This window comes from Lynx rufus, unplaced genomic scaffold (genome assembly GCF_022079265.1).
Source record: "Lynx rufus isolate CCGP_SWC_20201006 ecotype Redwood Valley unplaced genomic scaffold, mLynRuf1.p SCAF_5, whole genome shotgun sequence".
NCBI lineage: Eukaryota > Metazoa > Chordata > Mammalia > Carnivora > Felidae > Lynx > Lynx rufus.
The window spans coordinates 103,483,578-103,509,381 of NW_025814867.1; the positions used below are offsets into that span (position 1 = coordinate 103,483,578).

The following is a 25,804-nucleotide window of genomic DNA, read 5'->3' on the forward strand; positions in this document are numbered from 1 at the left end:
TCTGCACTAAGTGGAGCCTGCCTGAGATTCTCTCTCTCTCTCTCTGCCCCTCTCCCCCACTCACACTCGCTCGCTCTCTCAAAACAAGAACAAAAAAGTTGGTTTACGACATCAGCACTGAATTACAGAAGTATTTCAGAAGTTCATTGGTCTCTTAGCAAAGCAGGTCTCTGACACTGCTTGTTAACACTTCTGCTAGATTTTCCCAAAAGAATTCCAAAAATTCCTTAGAGATGTGAGATGTTTTGCTCCATATGAGTAGTCATTACTTCAAGGCTTAAAACATTATGAAGAGGATGCTTTCTAGGAATAAGGCAAGACATCAGTAATGGGAGTTTCCTTATAACCAAAATTTTAAATATTATTGATCTGATTATGTTTACTATGCAAGCAGCAACAGCCATTCTTGGTGGCTTTTAAAGTAGAGGCTCTATGACTCTAGCACTCTGAAAGTCTTTATTACTCAAGTGTGAGCTCCAGGTAGACAAGAATGGCTAGGACCATCAGGTTAGACTCACACAGGTTATACCATTATTTTGTTACTGTGTTAAGAGTGAACAAAATATATTGATTATTTGGTTTTCTAATTTTCCATTAATTTCTTCCATTTTTTTATCTGACTTCCTGGCAAGGCCACAAAATGAACATACCTAGCTAGACACAAGTAGCCAAAACATTATTTTACCACAAAGAAAAAATAGTTTGTTTAAGGCAAACTCCAGGACTCATGGATAATGGTTGGAAAATCGTTGCAAAAGTTATCATAAACTGAAGAGCATTCTTGCCCTAAAAGATCAGGGAATTCACTGTCATACCTCAGCTCTTGTCATCTTGAAAAAAATCATTATTAGCACTGTCTGGCGGCTTATATCAGAAAGGAAGAACCCTGCAATGTACACCCAGCACCCTTCCTTATAAATCTGCCAAAATAGGAAATATCCTTGTCAAAACCAGCATCTTGTCAGGAGTAGGTTTGTTTTTTGTTTGTTTGGAGAAGGTTTTTAATTTTCCTCAGACCCTCAGACCTATCCAGTTACTTCAAGACTTAGCAAACCTAAAGAACATATATTAATTTGTTTTTAATATTTGGAATGTACCTATAATGAATACGCACAGGTTAGGATTTACCTGGGGAAAAAAATCCAGATATTACAATACCCATCAGTTTCCTTTTATTTACAGGTAACACTGCGAAAATCACACTGTTCAGAAACACAGCTAGAAACCCTTGGAAGGAGCATGTTACCACTAAGCAAATTTTCCAAAGCAGAATATTTTCAGCAATGTTGTCATTACTGTTATTAGACAATGATGAGAAAAAGGAAACAAGACAGAATGTTGACACATGACACATGTAGAGATGATAATCAAGCAGGAAGTAGAGTATATAATATGCACTTGACTCTCTCACCACCAATGACAAGGCCTACAATACCCAAATCCAGACTGCTCCACCAATGTAAGAAGACTCATTATCTCAGAAAGACATATATTTGTAAGAAGAGTTTAGCTGAGAAGGTAGGTCAAGGTTTGGTTATGAAGAATTTTCTCTCATAAAATTAATTGGGTGTAATTAACTGTGGTTTCATCAAAAATAAGATTAATTTTCATCAGCTCCTATGTGTCTGGCTCTGGGCTGAGTACCTATGTACAGTGAATACACATCTGATCCTCACACAACTGTGAAATAAACATTACTGTAATTCATTTTAAAAAGTAAGCAACTGAGGGATTTAGAGTTCATATTGCTAACAAATTAATAAAACCAGAAATTCAGGCCCAAGTTTCACTAACTGCAAATTCCATATTCTTTCCACTAGGTCCCATTAAGTGCAATATTTAACTATTTAAGCGTGGTGTTCAATTTTGAGCTAAACCGAGTAATATGCATAAAGACAAACACTTAGAAACAAAACTATTTATGTGACCTTACTGACTAGTAATGATACTGTAAAGATAATCATGACATCTGATAATTTCATAATATACTATTCTCATTAGTTTTTGCTAAGAAAATCCATTTGTTCAAGAAAACAATTCAGAAAAATGGCAGTACTACACGTGCTACTAAAATGAACAATAATTAATATGTGTTTAAATGCTCTGTTAAGGTTAACAATTTTGGAGAAGTCTCCAAATTTTTCTTGATCACCATGTATCTAAAGCAATAAGTCTGAGAATACACTGACAATACATGAAAAGCAATTCATTTATGAATTATATACAGATATTACTATAATATAAAATAAAAAAGAATGATATCAAAATAAAGTAAAAATTTCTAATTGTTCCCACACCCTGATAGCTTCACATATCCCAAGGTGTGCATATTCCACTTTGGATGCCACTATCTTAGAAAATGGTTCCGCATTTTAATTCAAGAAACAGAACATAATAATATCTTTCATGAACATAGTAATATCTACTTTCTGAAAGACTGGAAATTTAAAAATGAGATATGCAAAGGACTTGGCTCTGTATAAAGTAGGTCTTCAATAAATACTATAGTTAAAAATGATTATTGTACCTTAATTTAAAATAAAATTATGTCACTTACCTTTATCTGCAAAATTGGGGTTCAGAAACAATGGATAATATTTATGTTTAAAAAAAAGGCAACCTTCTGATACTGAGATATGAAATTAGATGTGAAATTGGGGTAAAAAACATTTACCCAAATTACCCAAACCATGTACTTAAACTAAAGTTGAATTCTGTGAAATGTGCATGGAAAAAAAACAAAACAAAACAGGAATTGTTTGAAAAGTGAAAAAGTTAATTTTATGGTTTGGCAAATCATTTAGAGGTAAGTTGAATTTTAACACTTGATTGGGAAAAGAAACAGGAAGAATAATTGAAAAGAGAGCAATTTTGGCTTAACAGGTTTTTTGCCTTTGTGTTGAGGGTAACATTTCTCAAAAATCAAAGTTGACATTAATTCTACACACTTAGTTTTCTGGCTCTGCATAAAGGGCAAAATCAATTTAATATTAATATTTGAATATTTAATATTGTTTTAACTACAGTAGAGACAAGGTATCCAAATGAGTCCATGCCTAGACCTCTGCCAATTTTCTACCACTAGATTTCTTTGCCTTGAATCTTTGGAACCCGGGCCAATAGAACTTTTGTTCTACCTGCTATTTATGCATACTTAATAATCTCCTAATTTACATCTGGCCTCACATCTCCACTGAATAGAAGCTCCACAAAGTCAGGAATTTTTTTTTTTTTAATCCCTCTGCTATATATCTGCAGAGCCTACAACAGCACCTGGTACACTTCAAGCACTCAATATTAATTTAAAGAATGAAGCCACCTTTCTTCTGAATACCGCAAGTCCTCAGAAGGCAGAAGACGGAGCTTGTGTGTAAATTAAGACTGCCTTCTCTGCCAACCTGAGCCCTTCTTTACAGTCAAAAGTAGCCCATATACTACTGTAAAACTATCCCTGGAGATAACCATGGAATCAAGACAGGGCCTCTCTGTCTTCTGGCAACTACTCAGTGTTCTTTGTTGTTTCCTCTAAATATTTAAGTACCCTGTGGTTTAGTTTTTCTATCCACACTCACCTTTTATCATTTAGGTTCAAGGCTTTAAATTTTTACCTTTAGCCTTGACCTCTCCCTTAACTACAAATAATATATTCAACAGCCCATTCAGTATCTCCTGGATGTCTAGTAGATATCGAAACGTAACTGAAACTGAGCTCTAGATACTGCCTTCTCCCCACAAAATGGCTGAAGCAGAGCCACTCAGCCAAGCCAGGTCTAGATCAGACTAACTGCAGTCAACTCAAAGACTGGTGAGCAAGAAATAAATGCTCATGATTTATAACCACTGAGTTTTGAAGTGATTTGCTATGCAGCAAATACTGAACAATATGCCACACTGTCTAAAATTCCAACACTCCATCTTGACTGATACTTCCTTTCCCTCTTCCCTTTATTTTCCTCCATAGCACTTACTACATTCGTATATTTTATTTATAGTTCTTACTTGTTGTCTATGTCTCCCGTTAAAATAAAAGCTCCACCTGGATAGAAATTTTTTATCTGATTCACTGCCATAACCCCAGTACCTGGAAATGTACTTACCACTCAAGCACTCATTAAATGTATGGTGGGTGAATGTACAATTAGCTCTGTGTTCACACTGTTGGTATAATTCTCATACTACAACATTCAGTATTCTATAAACTCTGCACTTCTGTCACAAATTCGTATCTTCATTCAGTCTGATTTATATAACAGGACTTAAGCTCTGGTCATGAGACATTAAAAATTTTCAGGAGGGCCTAGGTGGCTCAGTTAAGCATCCAACTCTTGATCTCAGCTCAGGTCATGATCTTACAGTCGTGAAATCAAGCCCTCCATAAGGCTCTATGCTGGGCATGGATCCTGCTTAAGAATCTCTCTCTCCCTCTCTACTACTCCCCTGCTTGTGCATGCTCTCTCTCGCTCTCACAAAAAATAAACGTTTTTAAAAATTCCACTTTATGGGGTGCCTGGATTGTTCAGTCAGTTGAGTGTTCCAACTCTTGGTTTCGGCTCCAGTCATGATCCCAGGGTCATGGGATCTGTGCTGAGCATGGAGCCTGCTTGAGATCCTCTATCTCTCCCTCCCTCTGCCCCTCTTCCCAGCTAGCACTCTCTCTCTAAAAAAATCTATTTTACTCTTAATTAAAGGTATGCTAAGTTTTTCTAAAAGAAATAAAGGAGCTAGACAGCCCTAATACTGAGTTCTAAGATCCTAAGCAATTTTTTTTAACTCCCTTTAATATGTTTCTGGAACTATAAATTAGGGAAAATGTCTGTGCAAATACAAAGGATGTCAATAAAAAAAAATCTATGGAGAAAAGGGATTTTAAGCCAAACCTTGAAGATATTAATATTTTGCCCTAAAAAATGTGTTCCTATAGTACTCTCCATTTCTCTTAATAACACTTACTCTGATTTGTGTAACAGAATCTAAGCTCTTTGAGAATGAAGGAATATTCATATTTAAAAAATTTTTTACCTGGTTGGTTAAACTAATTTAACTGGATTTTTTTCTTTTTTTAAGTAAAATACAGGAGCACCTAGGTGGCTCAGTGGGTTAAGTGTCTGACTCTTGATTTTAGCTCAGATTATGATCTCATGGTTGTGAGATCCAAGCCCCACATCAGGCTCCTCACTGAGTGTGGAGCCTGCCTGGGATTCTAGATACCTCTCCCTCTATCTTTCTGCCTCAATATAAATAAACAAACAAATATTTACAAAAAAATAAAAGTGAAATGCAGATGCTCACTTTAGCTACTATTCTTTTAAAATCTGTGGGCATAAATGTCCTTTATAAAAAATATACATGTAAATCTGCTAGGCCTTAAACCTTAAAAAAAAAAAAGGGAAAATATGTACATGGATGGAATTAATAAACCTAAATGTAAAATTAGTGATTCTGACAAAAAAGGAAAAGAGTAAAGTTGGTTCTTGAAAAGCTGAATGAAGTAGATAAACCCCTAGAAAGTTCCAGTAAGGAACTTTCCGTAAGGAAAAATATAGGTAACATTTAAATGAAAAAGGAAATTTAAAACTGCAATGAAGAGATTAAGAAAATTACTAGAATACTGATGCAACTTCATATCAAAATTTCTTTAAATCTAGGGCACCTGGGTGGCTCAGTCGGTTAAGAGTCCAACTTTGGCTCAGGTCATGATCTCACCGTTTGTGAGTTCGAGCCCTGCATGGCGCTCTGTGCTGACAGTTCAGAGCCTGGAGCCTGCCTCAAATTCTGTGCCTCCCACTCTTTCTGCCCCTCCCCTGCTCGCACGTGCACTTTCTCTCTCAAAATAAATAAACATTAAAAAAATTTCTTTTAATTCTTTAAATCTAAAGAAATAGTTGCTATATTAGAATATTTTTATTTCCAAACCTAAGGAAAGGTGGAAAAAATGATCAGATCTATAACCATATTACCAATTCAAATATTTTCAAAAGATCTACCACTAAATCAGCTACTTGATTTTATAGGCCAGTTGTATACAGTCTACAAGGACCACCTGATTCCTATGTGATTCTCATTCTGTAGCACAGAAAAAGATTAGAAAACATCCAATTCATTTTTCAAAAGTTCACAAATTCCAAGAGAAAAGAAAAAATTAATGAAAAAAATTTTAAATACAAAATCCTGAATAAAATATTTGCATCACAGCACATACAAGTTTTGTTACTATAATCTGTATGATCTTGGGCAAATTATTTCACCTCTCCTTAGTTTTTTTCACCTGTAAAATGGAGATAATAGTACCTAAAGTATGAAGTTGTTATGAAGATTAATTAGTAAGTATAAGATTCTTAGAATAGTGCCTGGCTTCTAACAAATGCTCAATAAGTGTTAGCTATTATTATCCCAAGAACAAAAAAGCAACACAATACATTGCATTATCATGTCAAAGTGGAAAATGTGATCTATAAACATAGGTATTTGATAATGTTTTTAAGTAGACGCTTTGGCAAGTCTTTAAGTACAACAGGTATAAAGGGCAATCTAAACATTTGAAAGACTACTACAAGCCAATAGCACAAATTATACTAAGTGTTAAAATACTGGTCATTCCCATTCAATTAAATCATAAGACAAAGATGTTCAGTATCACCATGATTATTCCAATTTGTTTTTGCACTAATGAAATAAAGACAACATATACTGGACATGATGAAATTATTATTTATAGATGATATATAGTGAGAAAATCTAAGAGAGTAAGCAAAATTCTATAAAAACTAATAAGAGATTTTAGTCAGGGTCTGGATAAAAGATGTATCAAAATCAGCATCTTTTTTTTTTTTTTACAGTAGCAATACCAAATTTTAAAGGAGAAAAAGAGAACCCGCTCACATTAACAAAAATTATACAATGCCCTGGAACAAACTTAATACAAGACTAGAAGATAAATTACATAAAATTTCACTGAACATGAAATACAACCTGAATAGTATTAACTATCTCAGCAGTATCTGTATCTTCTTAGTCACCCCAACTAGAAACTTGGGAGTCCCTTCTAGTTTCATGCTTCTCTTCACATCTGAAATAAGTCATTAAATCCTGCCTATTTCATCTACTTATTTCTCCAATTTTTCACCTCTTTGTTATCTCCACTTCAATTACCCCTGATAATCCTTTGCAAAGACTCAGCAAATTAAATATTCTCCTTACTCCTACCCTTATCTTTATCAAAATCATAGGCTGCCCAGTTGCCAGAGTAATCAACCTAAAACACAAACCTAAATAGATCAGGCCTCAGTTAAAAGCCAAAGATCACCACTGAATTCAGTATCAAGAATAAGGTCTTCAGTCATCTGGACCGAGCTTCATCACCATCATCATCACCACTTCCTCCTCCTCCCCATTTTTTGGTGCCTAAAATAAGACAGTTTCTCATATTAGGATGTGCAAGTATCTCTGCCTAAATGTGCTAGGGCTTCTCACAGTTACCATCATGGTACATCCTACTATACTTCCAACATCAATTTTTGAAAACGATTTTTTAAGAAAGACATATTAAAATGAGTATCTTACAGATGAGAATGCAAAATTTGTATCATTACTTATGTTAAAATGAAAGATTGTAAAGAAAGATGGATAATTACTTATGTTAAAATGAAGAGTGTAAAGAAAGATGGCATTTACAGATAGCATCTTTGACCTCTTCCCTTGGCTGAGAATGAGTATGAAGGTGAGACACTTGTCATTATTAGTGAAAAGTCTAACACCAACCAAAAGGTTATCACCGCATTTGCTAATGAACTAAGATGTAACTAACACCTGCTGAGAAAGTAATTATGCCAGGCAACTGCTCTAAATTCTTGTAAGTTGATTAGCTCATTTTATAATGGTTTGCAGCACCTGACATGACCTCATCTTTACTGCTACTCTCACCCTTGCTGTCTACCCTAGTCATAGTGGCATCCTTGGTGTTCCTGACACACATCATGGTCCCACTTCAGAATCTCTGCCCTTGCTTTTCTACTTTTCCCCCTAGAGAGCAGGGCTGTCTCCTTCAACTCCTTGAAGCACTTCCTCAAATATTGCTTGCTCCATCTTGACCTCCCAACTCCCTTCTTCCCAATCACCATTATTCTCCAAGAATAATTCTGCTAAATTTTTTTCTCCATCTCACCTCTCTTACAAGCTGTTTTTTTCCTATCAGACCGTAATTTCCATAACATAGGTTTTATTCACTTAAATCCCTAGTGGTTAGACAAGTACCTGGTACACTGTAGGCTCTCAATGATTTCTGATTTATTTAACTTATTGAACAGGTACTACCGTTAGCTGGATTTTAAGAAACTGAAGCAGAGAGAATCTGCCTTATGGTCACATAGTAAAAGGTGGAACCAGAGTTTGTAAACATAAAGCCTGGCTTCACTGGTCAACATAACTGCATGGTGCCTCTAACTTCTATGAATTCCATATGTACTACCTATTTAGTACATTTCCCCAATTAGACAGTTGCTTCGCAGCAGGGATACTTCATCATCTTTGTTCTCCTGCGACTTCTAACCCACGTTATACAATCGATAACTGTTTACAGAATGAATGAATGTATATGTACATTAATTACCTATTTTTACATGTATGTCTCAATTGGCTGGATTATTGTAAGCCTGCAAACTAAAAACTTTTAATATAAAAAATCCTTTTTAAAAATGTAATGTAAAAACACTTTTTTTTGAACTGACAAAACATGACCCATGACGAATGATTTAATTAAAACGACAGGCGCCTTGCTCTTCCAATTGTTTCCAAACTGGTTGGTAAAGCTTAATTCAATATTAGCATACTACAAGCAAAAAAAGCTCCAAAACCAGCAACTCATTTCATTATATACACACGCACAATATTCTCTCTTACAAAAAACGCCAAGGGCGGTGCCGTGTTTCATAGAAGACACCGAGGCTTAGAAAGCAATTGATCATGCCAAATAAAAATAGATAACCTTCACTTACAAAAACTGACGCTAATGAGAACACTCTCCGCAGCAATACCTGGCCCAGAAGTCACCAGGAGCTAGCTTTCTGGAATAAGTTTGACGACTACCTTAAGGGCATGACTACCTCGCCACAGAATCCCAATGGCCCCAGGCTTACTCTGAAAAACAAACAGTTCTGGGTAGAAAGGGTGGACGCAGGAAAAATATTTAAAAAGAGGTCCCTCCCAGGCCCCCTCAAAATCTAGAGGCCAAGATTCTCCTCAGAGCTCCTCACCGTGTCTAGACTACGGGGAAGCGACCATTTCTCAGGCAGAGGTTCAGGCACAAAGAAAAACCGGCCATCCAGCGTGAAGGCCGAAGAAGCAAACGAAAACAGAGCTCTAATGAACACGGACCCCCTGCGCCTAACCGCCCCTTCGCAAATTGAGTCGCAATCGCATTTCTCGCGAGATTTATCGTCTCCACGGGATCTCGAAGTTGAAAGCTCGCGGCTTTTCGAAGCGACGGTGGGTTGAGGGAATGGGTAAAGAAGTTCTGGAAAGGACAGCTTCCAACCCCCTTGAAGAACCCACAGACCCACTAGACCCTCCCGCGTCTCCTTTCTTCATTGACAGCAGCTCTCCCAGGGTACCCAGGGACTTCCGGGGCGCTACCGGAACCGGAAGCATCGGGACTTAGGGGGGTGGGGCTGAAAAATCAAAAAAAGCGCCGCGAAAGTTGGAGGCCGGTGCCGGCAGGGTGGTAGTGGCCCCCAGGTGAGGTTGTGGCGAGTGCCAATGGACTCCACCGCCTGCCTGAAGTCCTTGCTCCTGACCATCAGTCAGTATAAAGCCGTTAAGTCGGAGGCGAATGCCACCCAGCTTTTGCGGCACTTGGAGGTGAGGGACTACGGGATGGGGACTAGATAAGCTTCCCTGTAGAAACCCTTAGTTCACGGTGCGGCCGGGGTGTAGCGGCCCCAGCCTGCAAAGTAAGGTCTGCCCATCGCTCCCTTAGGTCTCTTTTTGTATTAGTAAGGAAGGCGAAAGTCAGCGTTGAATTCCCACTCTTAACTCCGCCCAAGTCCATCCGCGTTCAGCTGGCTGCAGCTAGAGGGAAGAGTGACTGATACTCAAAGTCCTAGGAAGAGGGAGGGTGGGACAAAATGTTGGGGGATTTAGGCTCTTTGGGGGATTGGTAGAGGAGAAAGTTCGGAGCTCTTTCTTTTCCTTCGTTTCTTTCGTTTTTCCATCGCAACAGAGCTCTTGCAGAATACACAGCAATTCTCGAGAGTGAAGGTGATAGGGAGTGATGATTAAAACTTGTTTTATTCCTGTCCCTTAGGCAGCTTACAATCTGAACCAATTGCTTGCTGCTTCTCTTATAACTCATGTTGAACTCGAATTTGAAAAAGAAAAAAAATTTTTTAACTTTCCTTGGGTTAAAAAGCAATCACAATACTAATCATAATTTTTTTAACCAAAATATACTGTTCCCAGTTTTCAAACCTGAATTGCTAAATTGCTTTCACTTTTTCTGTTAGCTCCCACTAATTTATGGCTAGATCACTTATTCACAGCTTTCTGTGTTCCTATTTGCTTTTAGGCTTTTAATCTCATTTCTTGCACATTCACAGAATTCCAACTAACAATAACCTCAGTTTAATAAAAAAAAAAATTAAGCTCAGCCAAAGCTTATTTTAATTCCATCTGTCACAGCTTCTGTTAACATAGAACTGAACATAATTTTAAAATATATTCTATTCTATTTATGAGATAAAGTCTAAATTACAAAGATTAGCAAATTACTACTGGAGCGAAAAGACTATTGTGAATAGTACAGCAACATCAATCTGGATAACTGTTGTGATACTGGAATGCATTAAATGTGCCTGTTTCCTCCAGCTTCACTGATGCTCCTTCTTATCACTTCAGGTGCCCATCTCCTAAGTACATTTTCTTTTTTCATTCATTACCTCAACAAATCTCTGCAAAACGAATAAAGTGTTAGCTGTTAAATGCTAAAGCTTTGCTTCTCAATTAGAATATAAAAATGTGATAGTGGGCTCCAGAAGCCACAGAGTAAGCAGTTTTATTTAAGAAGTAGGAGTACATCATTTTAAATACTAATCAGAAACATGCCTTGAATCTGAGAGCCATGTTGCAGTGAATTGAAGGAGACTCAAAGAAATTTGAGGCTTAGAAACTGCTTGATACTGCATTCCGGAACTTTTAAGGGGTTTACTGAAAACTCTTTTGCCATTTAGAGAGATAACATACATACAGCACATAATGTGCACTGATCTTAAGTGAAGAGCTTGAGTTTTTATCATACGTATATAGTCAAGTAGGTACCACTTGTTTCATGACAGAACATTTCCAGTCCCCTATAAGGTTTCTTCAGTGGTCCCGTTTCATAAGGTTCAGATAAGTGGACTCCTATAATATGTACTTTTGTGTCTGCCTTCTACTCTACAAATCTGTAAAATCTATTCATGTTGCACATGTGCCAGTACTTTCATTCTTTTTTATTGCTATGTAGGAATTCCACTGTATAAATGGGCAAGAGCTTACTTACATTCTGATGATGGGCAGTTGGGTTGTTTCCAGTTCTGGGTAGGATTCAGAGCAAATATGTTATAAACATTTTTATATTTTTTTGAGATATATGCACTCATTTAGATACCTAGGAGTGGAATTGTTAGGTCTTTTGGTGGATCTTTGTTCATTTTTTGTTGAAACTGCCATGCAGTTTTCCACCAGTTGCACCATTTTTACCCTCCTACCAGCAATATGTGAAATTTGCTGTCGCTCATCCACACAGATCCTTAGTGTTTTCAGATTTGTAAATTTTAACCATTTTGATGGGTGATACTAATGGTGAATATCTTTGTGCATACTTCATGAGAGCAACATCTGAGGATACAAAGAAGTGGCTATCATGTGAAAGGAGATGATTGATTCTGCTATTTTGCACTTCTATATTTTTTCTTTGTAGCCCCATGCAGGACCTGAGCTTTGAATTTTTTTATGATTGGCAGAGCTGGGCTGGTCTCACTTTTGGTGGTTTTTTATAGTGCTAATGTTACATAATGGTTATGAACATGGATTCAGGAACAATGAATTTCAGTTATGCTGCGTCTTGGTGTATGCCTCAGTTTACTCATCTGCAAAACAGCACCTAACAGAGTTCTTATGAAGATGAAAAGAATTAACATATGTACATAGAACAATGCTTAGGCCAAAGTAAGTGCTAAAATTAGTTATTACTAAAATCTGTTTGCATGAAAACATCCAAGTAAAGAAAATTTGTAAAGTGGTTTTTACGTTTTACCTTGTAATAAATATTACGTGTTGGAGTACTTATGTTGTTGAAATACAGGTCTTGTCCTGAGGCAAATAGTTTTTAAAGCAGAAAATGTCTTTATCTTCTAAAGGGCTAGCTTTATATAAGTAAGCAAAAGGGCAATAAGAAGATTCCTTACCCCCAAATATCTACCAAATTTTTTTGTCTTTTTAGATTTACTTTAATGTTTTGTGTTTTTTTTTTACTTTAATGTTAAAACTCTTCAGGGGCACCTGGGTGGCTTAGTCAGTTAAGCAACCAACTTCATCTCAGATCACGATCTCACGGGTTCGTGGGTCTGAGCCCTGCATTGGGCTCTGCACTGACAGTGGGCATCCTGCTTGGGATTCTCTCTCCCTCTCTCTGTCTCTCTCCTACTTGTGCACTCTCTCTCCCTCAAATAAATAAATAAACAACAACAAAAATATTCCTTAGGAATAAATATCCTGAAGCTTTCTTATCAGCAAAGCTTTAGAAGAAAAACTGACATCTGGGTGAGGAAATAAAAGAGAGATACAGAAAGGAAGGATTCCTGCTTAGACCTTTTAAAAAACAGATTTTATCTAATTCTAAAATAACTTTTTCCATCTTTATAGAAAAGATACTTATTTTTACAATAGGCTTTTAATAACATTCAAAAAGCATTTTGAAAATACATGGCTGACAACTGTTTTTGGCCTTCAATCTCAGCTTTACCTTTTCAGGGGGAAAAGGAGAGGGTGGTTTATAGAGTTTTAAGAGGGGAGTAAAAAAGTTGAATAACCAAAAATAAAATTTGTGCCTGACCTGACTACTTGAAATAATTTTCTAAATTTTTTTTTAAATTTATTTTTGAGAGTGAGAGCATGCTCGCAAGTGGGGAGGGTCAGATAGAGAGGGAGACGCAGAATCCCAAGCAGGCTCCAGGGTCTGAGCTGTTAGCAAAGAGCCCCACATGGGGCTCAAATTCGTGAACTGTGAGATCATGACCTGAGCCGAAGTCAGACGCTTAACCAACTGAGCCACCCAGGTGCCCCTAAAATAATTTTTTTTTAACTTCCTTTTTTGTCATCTCTAACTTCTGGGCTCAGCAACTGTCTTTGGAGGGAACAAAAGGAGTGATCACATAGTTAATCCCATAGGTAAGCCTTTGGATTTAGCTGGTTTTCACTTTGCATTGTCTCCCTTAAAAATAGGTGGAGTGCATATACTGGAACTTACTGACTCAATAAATATGTTGGTAGTAGAGTGTTGATTTAAACCCTATGACTTAATAGAGTGTTCTGTGTAGTAAGGATAAGTATTGCTGGGTTGTCAAAGTTTGCCAGCTTGTGAAATAAAAGTATAAAAGACAATAGGATAGTGTAATAGGCAAACCTAACCTAGTTGGTGGAAGAGGGTTAGCTTCAGGCAGAAACGGATTAAAACTCAGATCTGAATGATTATATTAGCCAGTGAGAGAAGAGATGGCTTCCCTCCAGGCAGAGGGAACAGCATTTATGACTTTTCTAAATTGGGAAAAAGCGAGGCAGTGGTACTTTGGAAGAACTGAGTTCTTGTTTGAAGTGGAGAAGAGATGCAAATTGCCAAATCTTAACTAACACATTTTAATGACTTTTGTAGGTAATTTCTGGGCAGAAGCTCACACGATTGTTTACACCAAATCAGATACTACCAAGTGAATGCTTGAGCTGCCTTGTGGAGCTACTTGAAGACCCAAGCATAAGTGCACCACTGGTCTTAAGTATCATCAGCTTGCTGTCTCAACTAGGTAATGTATTTAGTTTCTCTTTTCCAGTTTTTAGAAGATGTTGAATTTAATATTTTTAAAAGGTGGATTTAGTTATAGTATTTTTTGGAGAATGATTCGCATTCAAAAGATTTCTTCCTTGTGGGACCTTTCAAAACTATTTTGCATTATGGATCCCTCGTAAAGAGAATATTGTATGCATCTATTCTTAAAATTATTGGAACAAAGAATCTGAAGCATATCAAAGGTTCAGTGGTCTACAGAAAAGAATACCTTGAGACATGCTGGCCTACTTTTGAATTAAAAAAAAAAAAAATACATGCACATATTACCTCGGCTAACTACATCACTCAGAAAAGTCATAGCTAGCTATAAAAAAAATCACTCTTTTTCGATCGGCTACACTGAATTCAGAGCTAAGGGTAAAAATGCAGGTGTTGCTTTTTCTACTTCTATCTTTAGTTTTTAAATTTTCATTTAATGGGTACTTTTTTTTTTAAATGTGTGCTTGTGAGTGGAGGGGAGATAATTCTAAGTGTGATTATAAAATTAATACATGCTTATTATGAAAAAAAATCTCAGTGATCCAAAAATATTAACATAGACCAACATGCCCAGTAGGACTTTCTGTGATGATAGAAATATTCTATATGTATATTGTTTGTTATAGTAGCCATTAGCCGCATTAAGGCTATTGAGCATTTGTAGTGTGAGTAGTACACTGAAGAACTAAATCTTTAATTTCAATTAATCTAAATTTAAATAGCCACTGTGGCCCAGTATCTCTCAAGTTAGTACAGATACAGAGTAAAATAGAATGAGTCTTTATTCATCACCACCTCCTCATCATTTCTACGTTGGTGGATAACATTCTTAAGAGTTTGACAGGTGTCTTTCTAGATATTTTCTTTTTTTTTTTAATTTTTTTTTTTTAACGTGTATTTATTTTTAAGAGAGAGAGGGACAAAGTGTGAGCCGAGAAGGGGCAGAGAGAGAAAGGAAGACACAGAATCCGAAGCAGGCTCCAGGCTCTGAGCTGTTAGCACAGAGCCAGACACGGGGCTTGAACTCACAAACCATGAGATCATGACCTGAGGCGAAGTCTGGCACTAACCGATTGAGCCAGGTGTCCCTTTCTAGATCTTTTCTATTCTATAACAGATAATTTTGGTTATTTTTTTTAAAAATGGTGTTGTAGAGCATCAGATTTTTCTTTTTATTCACTTATCTTAGCTATCTTTCCATGTTGTTATCTAATAGCTGCCTTGTACCACACTGTGGAGTACTATAATTTATTCAGCTACGCTCCTAATGGTGGGAACTCATGTATGCTCTTTTTCAAGTTTTTTTTGCTATCAGAATCAATAGTGCAATGAACATTTTATGGATCTTTTGCTCAAATATTAGTATATTTCTGTTGAGTTAATTCTCAGAATTTTCGGGTCATTTTTCAATTTGATGATCGTTACTAAATTACTTTCCAAAAAAGCCATGCTAATTCTAATATCCACCAACCTTTTGTGTGAGAATGGCAGTCATTTTCAACATTTAAATATATTAGAAATTTTTAAAGTTACAGTCTTTTTATTTTTTAAGTTTTACTTTTTAGTTAATAGACTTTTATTCCTTAGAGCAGCTTTAAGTTACAGAAAAATTGAGATGATAATCTTTTAACTGCAAAATTTCTGCAAGTATGTAAAGCAAGTTTTTCCCTTAAATTAGTCTACATAGAAAACTCATTTGTTTATTGACAGAAAAGGAAAAGCTTATACTCCCTTCCCTTTTACAGCTCATACTATTTCTTTGATTAAACTTTTGAATTGGAAAGTAATTATAAGTAAAATAGCCATATCATATTTGATAAGTAACTTTAATACAAAATAAACTTAAAGATTATTTCTCTTTTATTCATGAAAACCATGAATAAAAATATTTGGTGCCATTTTGGGGCACCTGGGTGGCTCAGTTGGTTAAGCGTCTGACTTTGGTTCAGGTCATGATCTCATGGTTTGTGAGTTCGAGCCCCGCATCAGGTTCTGTGCTGACAGCTAGCTCAGAGCCTGGAGTCTGCTTCAGATTCTGTGTCTCCCTCTTGAGAGAGGGAGCCCCTCCCCTGCTCGCTCGTTCGCCCGCTCTCTCTCAAAAAAAAAATTAAAAAACATAAAAAAAATTTTTTTTTAAATATTTGGTGCCATTTTATCTTAACTTACAGCTGTAGACAATGAAACCAGAGACTGTCTTCAGAACACATACAACCTGAATAGCGTGCTGGCAGGAATGGTTTGTCGGGGCAGCACTTGCCATGGTGATTCAGTGTTTTTGCAGGTACATACACCCACACAGTACTTTTCACTTAATACTTCTTTTTCCTTCCTTATTTGTAGATCAAAATTCACAGTATCTATTGTAAATTGCTAGCTTATAGCATATGTGCTGGCATAATACTGCATGAATAGGCCCAGTTCTCCCCATTAATAAATTTAAGAGCTGGTTGATTACACATGTACTACTAATTTAAAAGTTTCTAGAGGAGGGAAGCTTATCCACATCCAGCATTATTTTGAAGAGAAACAAATCTACATTATAACTGCTTTGACAGACTTATAAACACAGATGTCAGCATTTTGAGATGTAAGCTATTCGTATTAAAATTGCAAAATGAGTTGGCATCTAGTCTCAGTCTGTTGAGGAAACATTCTACAAAAAAATTGAAGCTATAGATTTAGTGTTATTTAGCATAGACTCGAAGTTCTCATACAGATAATATTTTATTGAACCTAAAGTGCCATCAGTTGCAAGAAAGGAAAACATTACCAATTACACTGACATGCAGTTTTAAAAGTGGCAAAAATATGAAAAAATATATCTTAGAATTGATGGAATATATATGTTTCAGCTTGCATATTTGTTTAAGATGGTTAAGTGAACCAGGTTGATGACAAGATGCTCTGTTTAAAATAGATTGTGTGGAAATGTGTGGAATCAGGAAATGAACCCTAAAATTCTTAGTAGTCTCACTACTTTATGTTTAAAAATAAAAATGAACCATTTAAGAAATCGAAAAGTTCTTGCTCTAAACTCTGCTTCCTAAAATGGTGACACATTCAGAATATGATTAGGAGTCCATATGAAATGTTTTTATGTTTATATTTATTACTATTTTTTTTTATTCTCAGTGCATTCAACTTCTACAAAGATTAACATATAACATCAAAATTCTCCATTCTGGTGCCAATATAGATGAGTTAATTACATTCCTGATAGATCATATGTGAGTATGCAACCAAACATGTAACCAAATAATTTGTTGATTTATTTTCAAACTAAAACTGTGGAATAGTTCAGTTTTTCTTAGATAATTTTTTCCAGCTTTTTAAATTGAGTGAGACTCTGATTCTTGTTTACTCCTTTTAGATAGTTTCAAGGATCAAGTGCATAAAGCAGCTTTAGTCTTCATAACAGAAATTTATAAAATGAATTGATTTGGACAGAAAACTATCAACCCTGAAAATTGTATGCTTATATTTAATCTTGTTAGGAGAATATACTGATGAGATAGCACATGGTCATTCTGTTATTTCCATATTTCTGTGCTACAATTGATTAAGATCATTTAGTTTCAAAACATGAAATAAATGGTCCAAATACTACTCAAAGCTTGACTGTGTTCACATTGTTTTTGCATATAAAAAGGAGTTTAAATGTGAATTACTATAAAAGAGTAATTTAAAATGAACTTAATGCTTTTATCTTTTATTATTTTCCTTAAAACAACAGTCAGTCTCCTGAAGATGAGTTAACAATGCCTTGTCTAGGATTATTGGCAAATCTTTGTCGACACAATCTTTCTGTTCAAACATACATAAAGACTTTGGTAAGAAGTTTTGCATAAAATCTTTCTTATTTGTGGTGGGTTCTAAACTTAAAGAAAATTGTATCCATCTTTTTCATTAAAAATAGATTAACAAGAATTCTCATGTCTCATCCAGCTGACTCATCAGAATTAAGGAACAATCACATTGACACATAATTAACTTGAAGTATTCCACCCTTTGCACATGTTGTATTTAAGATGATAAGTGTTAATAAACGAGTACTAAAAGTTTTCCTTCTCTATAGCATCCCACTATTTCTTGTATTAAGTAATAAGAGAAATTCTAAATTATTTTGTGCTAATAGGAAGGATGCACATCACTGGCAATTCCGTTTACTTCAGTCTTCTATTTCCACAAAATTAGTGGCAACTCCGCTAGAAAGATCCATGAATAAATGACTAGCAGTAATCACCAGCCCTTGTGATCACTGAAGATGAACAAATGAGGTTAACTGAACCACTGTTAGAAATATGTTAAATCAAGAAAGTTCTTTGATTCTTAGTTTGTGAAGTTTCCCTGCTATGCAGTACTCAGTATCACCTGTTTCCTGTTGTTAAATTAAACAGTATCTCATTTGTTCATGTACTGGAGGTGCTTTGGAGACAGAAGGTTATCTTGAGCCATGGAAGTGTTTGGGAAAGATAAACATTTCCTCATAGTTCCATATCTTAACATGGGACTCAACTTTCCACTGAGATTGTACCTGTTTTTATTACTATAAGCAATATGGAAAATGTGCCATCTCACTTTTTGAATGATCTATCAAGTTTGATAATGTTTAATAAAAGATTACCTACTCTGTTCAAGATAGACATCCTAAACCAAAATATAATACTAATTTTTGTTTTAATATCTTTTTGAACTTTTTTCTTTCTCAGAATAATGTGAAATCTTTTTATCGAACTCTCATAAGCTTCCTGGCCCATAGTAGTTTAACTGTGGTTGTGTTTGCACTTTCAATATTGTCCAGTTTGACATTAAATGAAGAGGTTGGGGAAAAGGTAAATATGATTTTTTTATTATTTGTGAAATAGTTCTGGAATTTGTATTCTCTGATATTTTAAGTCATTGAGACTCTTTGTTAAACTTTAGAATGGTGTCGACCTAAATTTTTTGTATAATATAGTTTTCCTGATTTGTTTTTAAGCTGTTCCATGCTCGAAACATTCATCAGACTTTTCAGCTAATATTTAATATTCTCATAAACGGTGATGGCACACTTACTAGGAAGTATTCAGTTGATCTATTGATGGATCTTCTTAAGAATCCCAAAATTGCTGATTATCTTACCAGGTATGGCTCTCTGACAAATTTTAAGACTTATTGGTATTTCTTTTTTTTCTTTTCAACCAACATATGTTTGTTATCAATAAAACTGCCTTTTCAGATTTAGTGAACTTGGATTCTACTGATGAACAAGGAATAAAATTGAAATATTTTGATGTGCTTTATTCCCAGTCATTTTGCTTTTCGGGCCTGAAATGTAAAAGTGTAAGAACAGGGCAGGTGTGTGTGTTTCTTAGATGAATAAAGTCTCATTCTCTTAAATGTACACATCTTGATTAATCTTTTCCAACACCAGTTTTAAATCTTGACATTAGAATTCTTTGAAAGAATACTGTTACCATAAGAACATTCATGTCAGTGTGTTTGTCCTTTTTTTCTTTTCTGCATAAAAATGGATAACATTGGGGCGCCTGGGTGGCGCAGTCGGTTAAGCATCCGACTTCAGCCAGGTCACGATCTCACAGTCCGTGGGTTCGAGCCCCGCATCGGGCTCTGGGCTGATGGCTCAGAGCCTGGAGCCTGTTTCCGATTCTGTGTCTCCCTCTCTCTCTGCCCCTCCCCCGTTCATGCTCTGTCTCGCTATGTCCCAAAAATAAATAAAAAACGTTGAAAAAAAAAATTAAAAAAAAAAATGGATAACATTATTGTTTGCCTCTGTTGTGTCTTAAGGTAAAATGAGAACACATTTTTTATGCCCGTTCTATCTCAGTGACATTTCATGTAATCATTTATCTTTTGAGATCAGTTAGCAACTGTTTTCCAAAGAGCTCATGGCCTTTTTATATCTTTTTTCTTAAATAAACATCTCAAATAACTGCTAGTCAGACCCATCTTTTTTGTTACATGTTGATTCTGTCATTAATATTTTTTAAATATTTATTTATTTATTTTTGAGAGAGGGAGAGAGAGAGTGAGAGCACTTGCATGTACACAGCTGGGTAGGGCCAGAGAGAGAGAGAGAGAGAGAGAGAGAGAGAGAGAGAGAGAGAGAATCCCAGGCCAGCTCCACACTGTCAGCACAGAGCCCAAAGCAGGGCTGGATCACACAACTGTGAGATCCTAACCTGAGCCAAATCCAGAGTCCATTGCTTAACCAACTGAGCCACCCAGGCACCCTGGCCTTTTAATTTCTGAAGTTAAATTTTCCCAATGTCTTAGCTACTTTGTAATCATGAATTAGGAAGTTGTAGGGATTGCTTCAGAGTTCATTTAGTCGTTCACAAATGAGAAAACAATTATTGAGCCCCTCCTGTGGTTAAGTATTGGGGGAGGAGGGATTATTAGCAGAGGCAGGGATTTGAAGACCTAGTCTCTAATCTTTGAGGAATGTAGAATCCAGAAGTTGTATAAAGACATAGTCCCTAATTTTAAGGAACATAGAATCTAGAAGTTGAAAAAACAAAAGCTGAGTCGCCTGGGTGGCTCAGTCAGTTATGCATCTGACTTCAGCTCAGGTCATGATCTCATGGTTCTTGAGTTCAAGCCCCGCAACTGGCTCTGTACTGACAGCTTAGAGCCTGGAGCCTACTTAGGCTTCTCTCTCAAAAATAAATTAAAACATTTAAATTTTAAAAAATTTAAAAAGCTAACCACTAGGGCAAGGTTGATTACTATCCATGTGGTTAACTGATGTTTTTCAGAACCAAGAAGCATTCATGTTAGCATTTCATTTTTTTTTTCTTAAGCATAGGTGGATAAGAAAACCTTCCAGAGTGCCCTTCCTTTACCTGTTCTCTCTTTATCTGTTCTAAGAGTCCTCCCAGTATACCCATTCTGGCCATCAAATAGTGCTTATTTAACAACTTCTAAGTAAACAGGATATACCTCTGCAGGAGGACCAAAAGATAATCTGATTTAGCATTAGTAAGTGGTTGCTTAATCTCTTCTTCCATAAATCTCTCAGTTTCACTATCTATTTTCTGTCTAGCCTAGAATCCAGAATCACCTCTGGAAAGGAACTTGTATTTAATTGTGTTGTCTTGTTCATTTGCTATACCATTTAGCAAACTATTCCTGAATCTGTCCCAAAGTCTAATGGCCGGGTTCCCAATCAAAACCTGGGAAAATCACACTTTATAAGTTTGTATCCCATATACTCACTATCTCTATCTGGACAGCACCTCTCATATTTATTCCCAGCTTTGTTTTACATTTCCTACAGTGGACTTTTCTCTTTCTTTCTTTCTTTCTTTCTTTCTTTCTTTCTTTCTTTCTTCATGTTTATTTTTGAGAGAGAGAGAGACAGACAGAATATGAGCAGGGGAGGTGCAGAGAGAGAGGGAGACACAGAATCTGGAGCAGGCTCCAGGCTCTGAGCTGTGAGCACAGAGCCTGACATGGGACTTGAACCCACAAACTGCAAGATCACGACCTGAGCAGAAGTCAGATGTGTAACCACCTGAGCCACCCAGGCACCCCATCTACAGTGGTCTTTCAAATATTTACTACTTTCCTCTTGACACTTTTCACTCAGAAGATGACCTTATCTTTGTTTCACAGAACAACAGCAACAACAACCTGAATCCTACCTGATTGGAATTGTTTCGAATTTTTGCTCCTGAACCAATTTACTTGTGTTTATACCAATTCTTATTTGGTGTCATTCTGTTTCGCTCATAAACACACATCTTGTTATTCTGTGCATTAACTCTCATTCTGTCCTCTTTTTCAAGTGTCTTGTCTCTTCAGTGTGTCACATTCTATTGCCTCCCTTATATTCAACTTTCCTTCAACCGTATGTCCCCTTTAAAGTCTGTGTTCTTGGGGCGCCTGGGTGGCTCAGTCGGTTAAGCATCTGACTTCGGCTTAGGTCATGATCTCCCGGTTCGTGAGTTTGAGCCCCGTGTCGAGCCTGCTTCAGATTCTGTGTTTCCCTTTCTCTCTGCCCGTCCCCTACGCTCGCTCACTCACTCTCTCAAAAATGAATAAACATTAAAAAAAATAAAATGCTAAAGTGTGTGATCTCCCATTGCATTCAAGGTAAATATCCAGGTTCCCAGCATAGCCATCAAAAATCTGCTCTCTGGTAACCTCTTATCCCTGCGTCTTTGCATTTTTGTAGGTACTTTTGTCTAAGCATTTCAGACAATAAATAGAATCCCCAACTTGCTAGAAATGCCTTTTGTGTAACCATGTGCTTTTCCCTCTGAAGTACTTCTGCTGGAAGGCTGGAATACTTTCCCCTTCTGATGTCTAATTCCTGTTTGTTTTTTGAGACTCAAGTCTGGGAAACCTCAGCTGATCTGGCCTACCACAGCAAGTATGGGTTGATACTCATCCTCCCAGCATCCTATACATTTCTCCATTATAATGTTGCATTTTACATTACATAATATGTTCTGTCTGCCTTTATTCTTTTGAATATTTAAACTTTTGAAAACTGTAATGTGCAGAAAAATCTTAACTGCACAGCTCTGAAGTTTTACAAAGTGAACACAGTCATATAACCATTGTGAAGGACTAATTGAACTCTTTGCAGCAGTCATATAACCATTGCTCTCTGACAGAGTCATTCTCCCAAATACAGGATGTATCATTCAAATATAAATTTTGCAAAGATTGTTCTATATTAGAAGCTCAAAATAGATGAAAGAAATCACTTAAATTTTATATTTGTCTTGTATATAAGTCCTTTTTGATGTATCAATTTCATATTTATCATTTGATGTATATTTTTATTTTAAACTAGGTATGAGCACTTTTCTTCATGTCTCAATCAAGTATTAGGTCTTCTTAATGGAAAGGATCCTGATTCTTCTTCAAAGGTTTGTAAAAACATAACTTTTTTGTTTTAAATTTTTGAAAACTGTAATGTGCAGAAAAATCTTAAATGTGCAGCTCTGAAGTTTTACAAACTGAACACAGTCATATAACTATTACCTAGATCAGAAAATAGAGCATTACCAATACCCTAGAACCCTCAAATCTTCATTCATTGGTACATTCCCCTTGGAAAATTGTTTCACGGTGCCTAGTGAATATGCATACACCCTGTGACACCGTGTTTCCACTCCTAAGCTACATAGCTAAGAGAGACATATCCATAAGCTCATCAAAAGACATGTACAAAACATTGCATAGAAAATGCAGCTTTAAAAATGACACGATTTCCTGGGTTTTTTTTTTAAATGTTTATTTGTTTATTTTGGGAGAAGGAGCGCACACACCTGTGTGTGAGCCAGGGAGGGACAGAGAGGAGGAGAGCGAAAGAATCCCAAGCAGGCTCCATGGTATCAGCACAGATCCTGACATGGGGCTCAATCTCACAAACAGATCATCACCTGAGCTGAAATCAGGAGTGGAACACTTAACTGAGCCACCCATGCACTCCTATTTTCCGATTTTTTAAAAACATCAGATGCTTAGGGGATAAATTCAACACAACACACACAAGGTGTCTACTCTGAAATTATAAAACATTGAGAGATAGGGGCACGTGGGTGGCTTACTAGGTTAAGCGTCTGACTTCGACTCAGTTCATGAACTCATGGTTTGTGAGTTCAAGCCCTGTGTTGGGCTCTGTGCTGGCAGCTCAGAGCCTGGAGCCTGCTTCAGATTCTGTCTCCCTCTCTCTCTGCCCCTCCCCCACTTGTGCTCTGTCTGTCTCTCTCTCTCAAAAATAAATAAATATTTAAAAAAAATTCAAAACATTGAGAGCTATAAAAGACCTAAATAATACGGATATACTAAGTTCATAGATTAGAACACTTGCAAAATCATAGCAGGCTTTAGTGGGTTTTTTTGTTTTTATATTTCTTTTGTCTTTGGTGTATATGGAAATTGGGAAGCTGATTATAAAATTCACATGGATATACAAAAGTCCAAAAATAACCAGGGCCATCCTGGAAAAAGTGAATACAGTTGGAGGATTTCTAACACTACCAGATATTAAGACTTAATGTAAAGCTGTAATAGTTAAAACAGTGCAATACTGTCATAAGGATGGACTGGAACACAGTGTCAAACCAAACCATAGCATATGGTCTCCTGATTAATACAGTGCTGTCTTAAAAGTATGGTCATTTCAGGGAGCTTGGGTGGCTCAGTCAATTAAGTGTCTGGCTCTAGGTTTCGGTTCAGGTAATGATCTCACTCCCAGTATGGAGCCTGCTTAGGATTCTTTCTCTCCCCTCTCCCTCTGTCCCTCCCCTGCTTGCACACATGTCCCCCTGCTTTAATAAAATCACCTTTTTGCACCAATGAATAAAAAAGAAAGAAAGAAAAAGAATAGTAAAAAAAATTGGAAGCTGTTTTTAATTTTTTAGAATATTTTCTTTAAAAATATGTCATTTTCAGCTTCATCATTTGGTTGCTTTGTGCATTACAGGCCAATGAAATTGACATTTAACGAAGACTTTATATTGCACAGGTTTTAGAATTACTTCTTGCCTTCTGTTCAGTGACTCAGCTGCGCCATGTGCTCACTCAGATGATATTTGAGCAGTCTCCATCTGGCAACACCATTCTGGGAAGCCGTTCTAAATGTTTAGAACCTACTGTGGCTCTACTTCGTTGGTCAAGCCAACCTCTGGACGGATCAGAAAACTGTTCTATTTTAGCTTTGGACTTGTTCAAGGAAATATTTGAGGTAATATAATGATAACCAAAATGCCTCTTCATTTTTATGATTCTCAGTGAACAGTTTACTTTCGAAAATATTCACAGTAAATTTCAAAGTGTTTATATACTTTATGAAAACTTTTCAATTAACAAGCTCCCTACCATTGACCTACTAAATTTCCTTTTTTTGGGCAAAGTCAGGGACATTAGTGTTTTCTTTTCTCACACTGAATAACTTATATGTATTCCTTTCAGTGTAATAAGTAAAGGTATTAGCTGAGATTTGTATGGTTTATTGTTGTATGACTATGTTTTTTTCAGTAGTAACATTCAGCTTCTCCGTCTCAGTGGATACTGTTGACCATCTTTATTATCCTTTGAGTAGATTAATATAAGAACATTGGATTCAGTCACTCAGATGGAGTGGAACATGCCAGACAATGCGAGGCACTTAGGATACAGACGGAAATTCTTTCTGTAGAGGCTATTACATTCTGGTAGTTTCTACTATCTAGGTCATTTAGCATTCTCTACTGTTTTCCCTGTTTTTATACCATTCTGCCTAACACAGTATCTTCCTGGAGTGTTTCCCTTCATGACTGGATCCTAGGCACAAACAAAAATGTATATGAGTGATTAAATATATTTGTCAAAGATTATGCACAAATTATTCTTTCTGTTTTATGTTGGTCTTGACCGTTAATCAGTTTTAGCATTTTAAAAAGCCTTTCAAGATCCTTGATGGGAATTATTTATGGTTGTAAAGTATTAAGACCAGTGATTGTTATTTAATTATGTAATTTCACTTGGCAAATTCAGGATTCTTGTTTTGAAATCACAGATACAGTCTAGTTAAAAGTCTTCTTTGCAGTTGAAGGGCACCTGGGTGGCTCAGTTGGTTAAACATCCGACTTTAGCTTAGGTCATGATCTTGTGGTTCATGAGTTCAAGCCCCTCATCAGGCTGTATGCTGACAGCTCAAAGCCTGGAGCCTGCTTGGGATTCTCTCTCTCCCTGTCCCTCCCCCACTCATTCTTTCTCTCAAGAATAAACATT

At 36.4% G+C, this 25,804-nt stretch overlaps 1 protein-coding gene across 1 annotated transcript in view; it reads left to right on the forward strand.

Moving 5' to 3' along the window:
- Positions 1 to 9,750: 9,750 nt before the first annotated feature.
- The window catches only part of CIP2A (cellular inhibitor of PP2A), a 33,032-nt gene continuing 16,978 nt past the window's right edge, over positions 9,751 to 25,804 (forward strand). The window contains exons 1-9 of the mRNA XM_047099558.1: positions 9,751 to 9,852; positions 13,901 to 14,048; positions 16,240 to 16,352; positions 17,204 to 17,298; positions 17,805 to 17,901; positions 18,781 to 18,903; positions 19,050 to 19,195; positions 22,878 to 22,953; positions 24,558 to 24,776. Of these exons, the coding sequence (XP_046955514.1) occupies positions 9,751 to 9,852; positions 13,901 to 14,048; positions 16,240 to 16,352; positions 17,204 to 17,298; positions 17,805 to 17,901; positions 18,781 to 18,903; positions 19,050 to 19,195; positions 22,878 to 22,953; positions 24,558 to 24,776 (1,119 nt within the window). The remainder of the gene's footprint in view (positions 9,853 to 13,900; positions 14,049 to 16,239; positions 16,353 to 17,203; positions 17,299 to 17,804; positions 17,902 to 18,780; positions 18,904 to 19,049; positions 19,196 to 22,877; positions 22,954 to 24,557; positions 24,777 to 25,804) is intronic.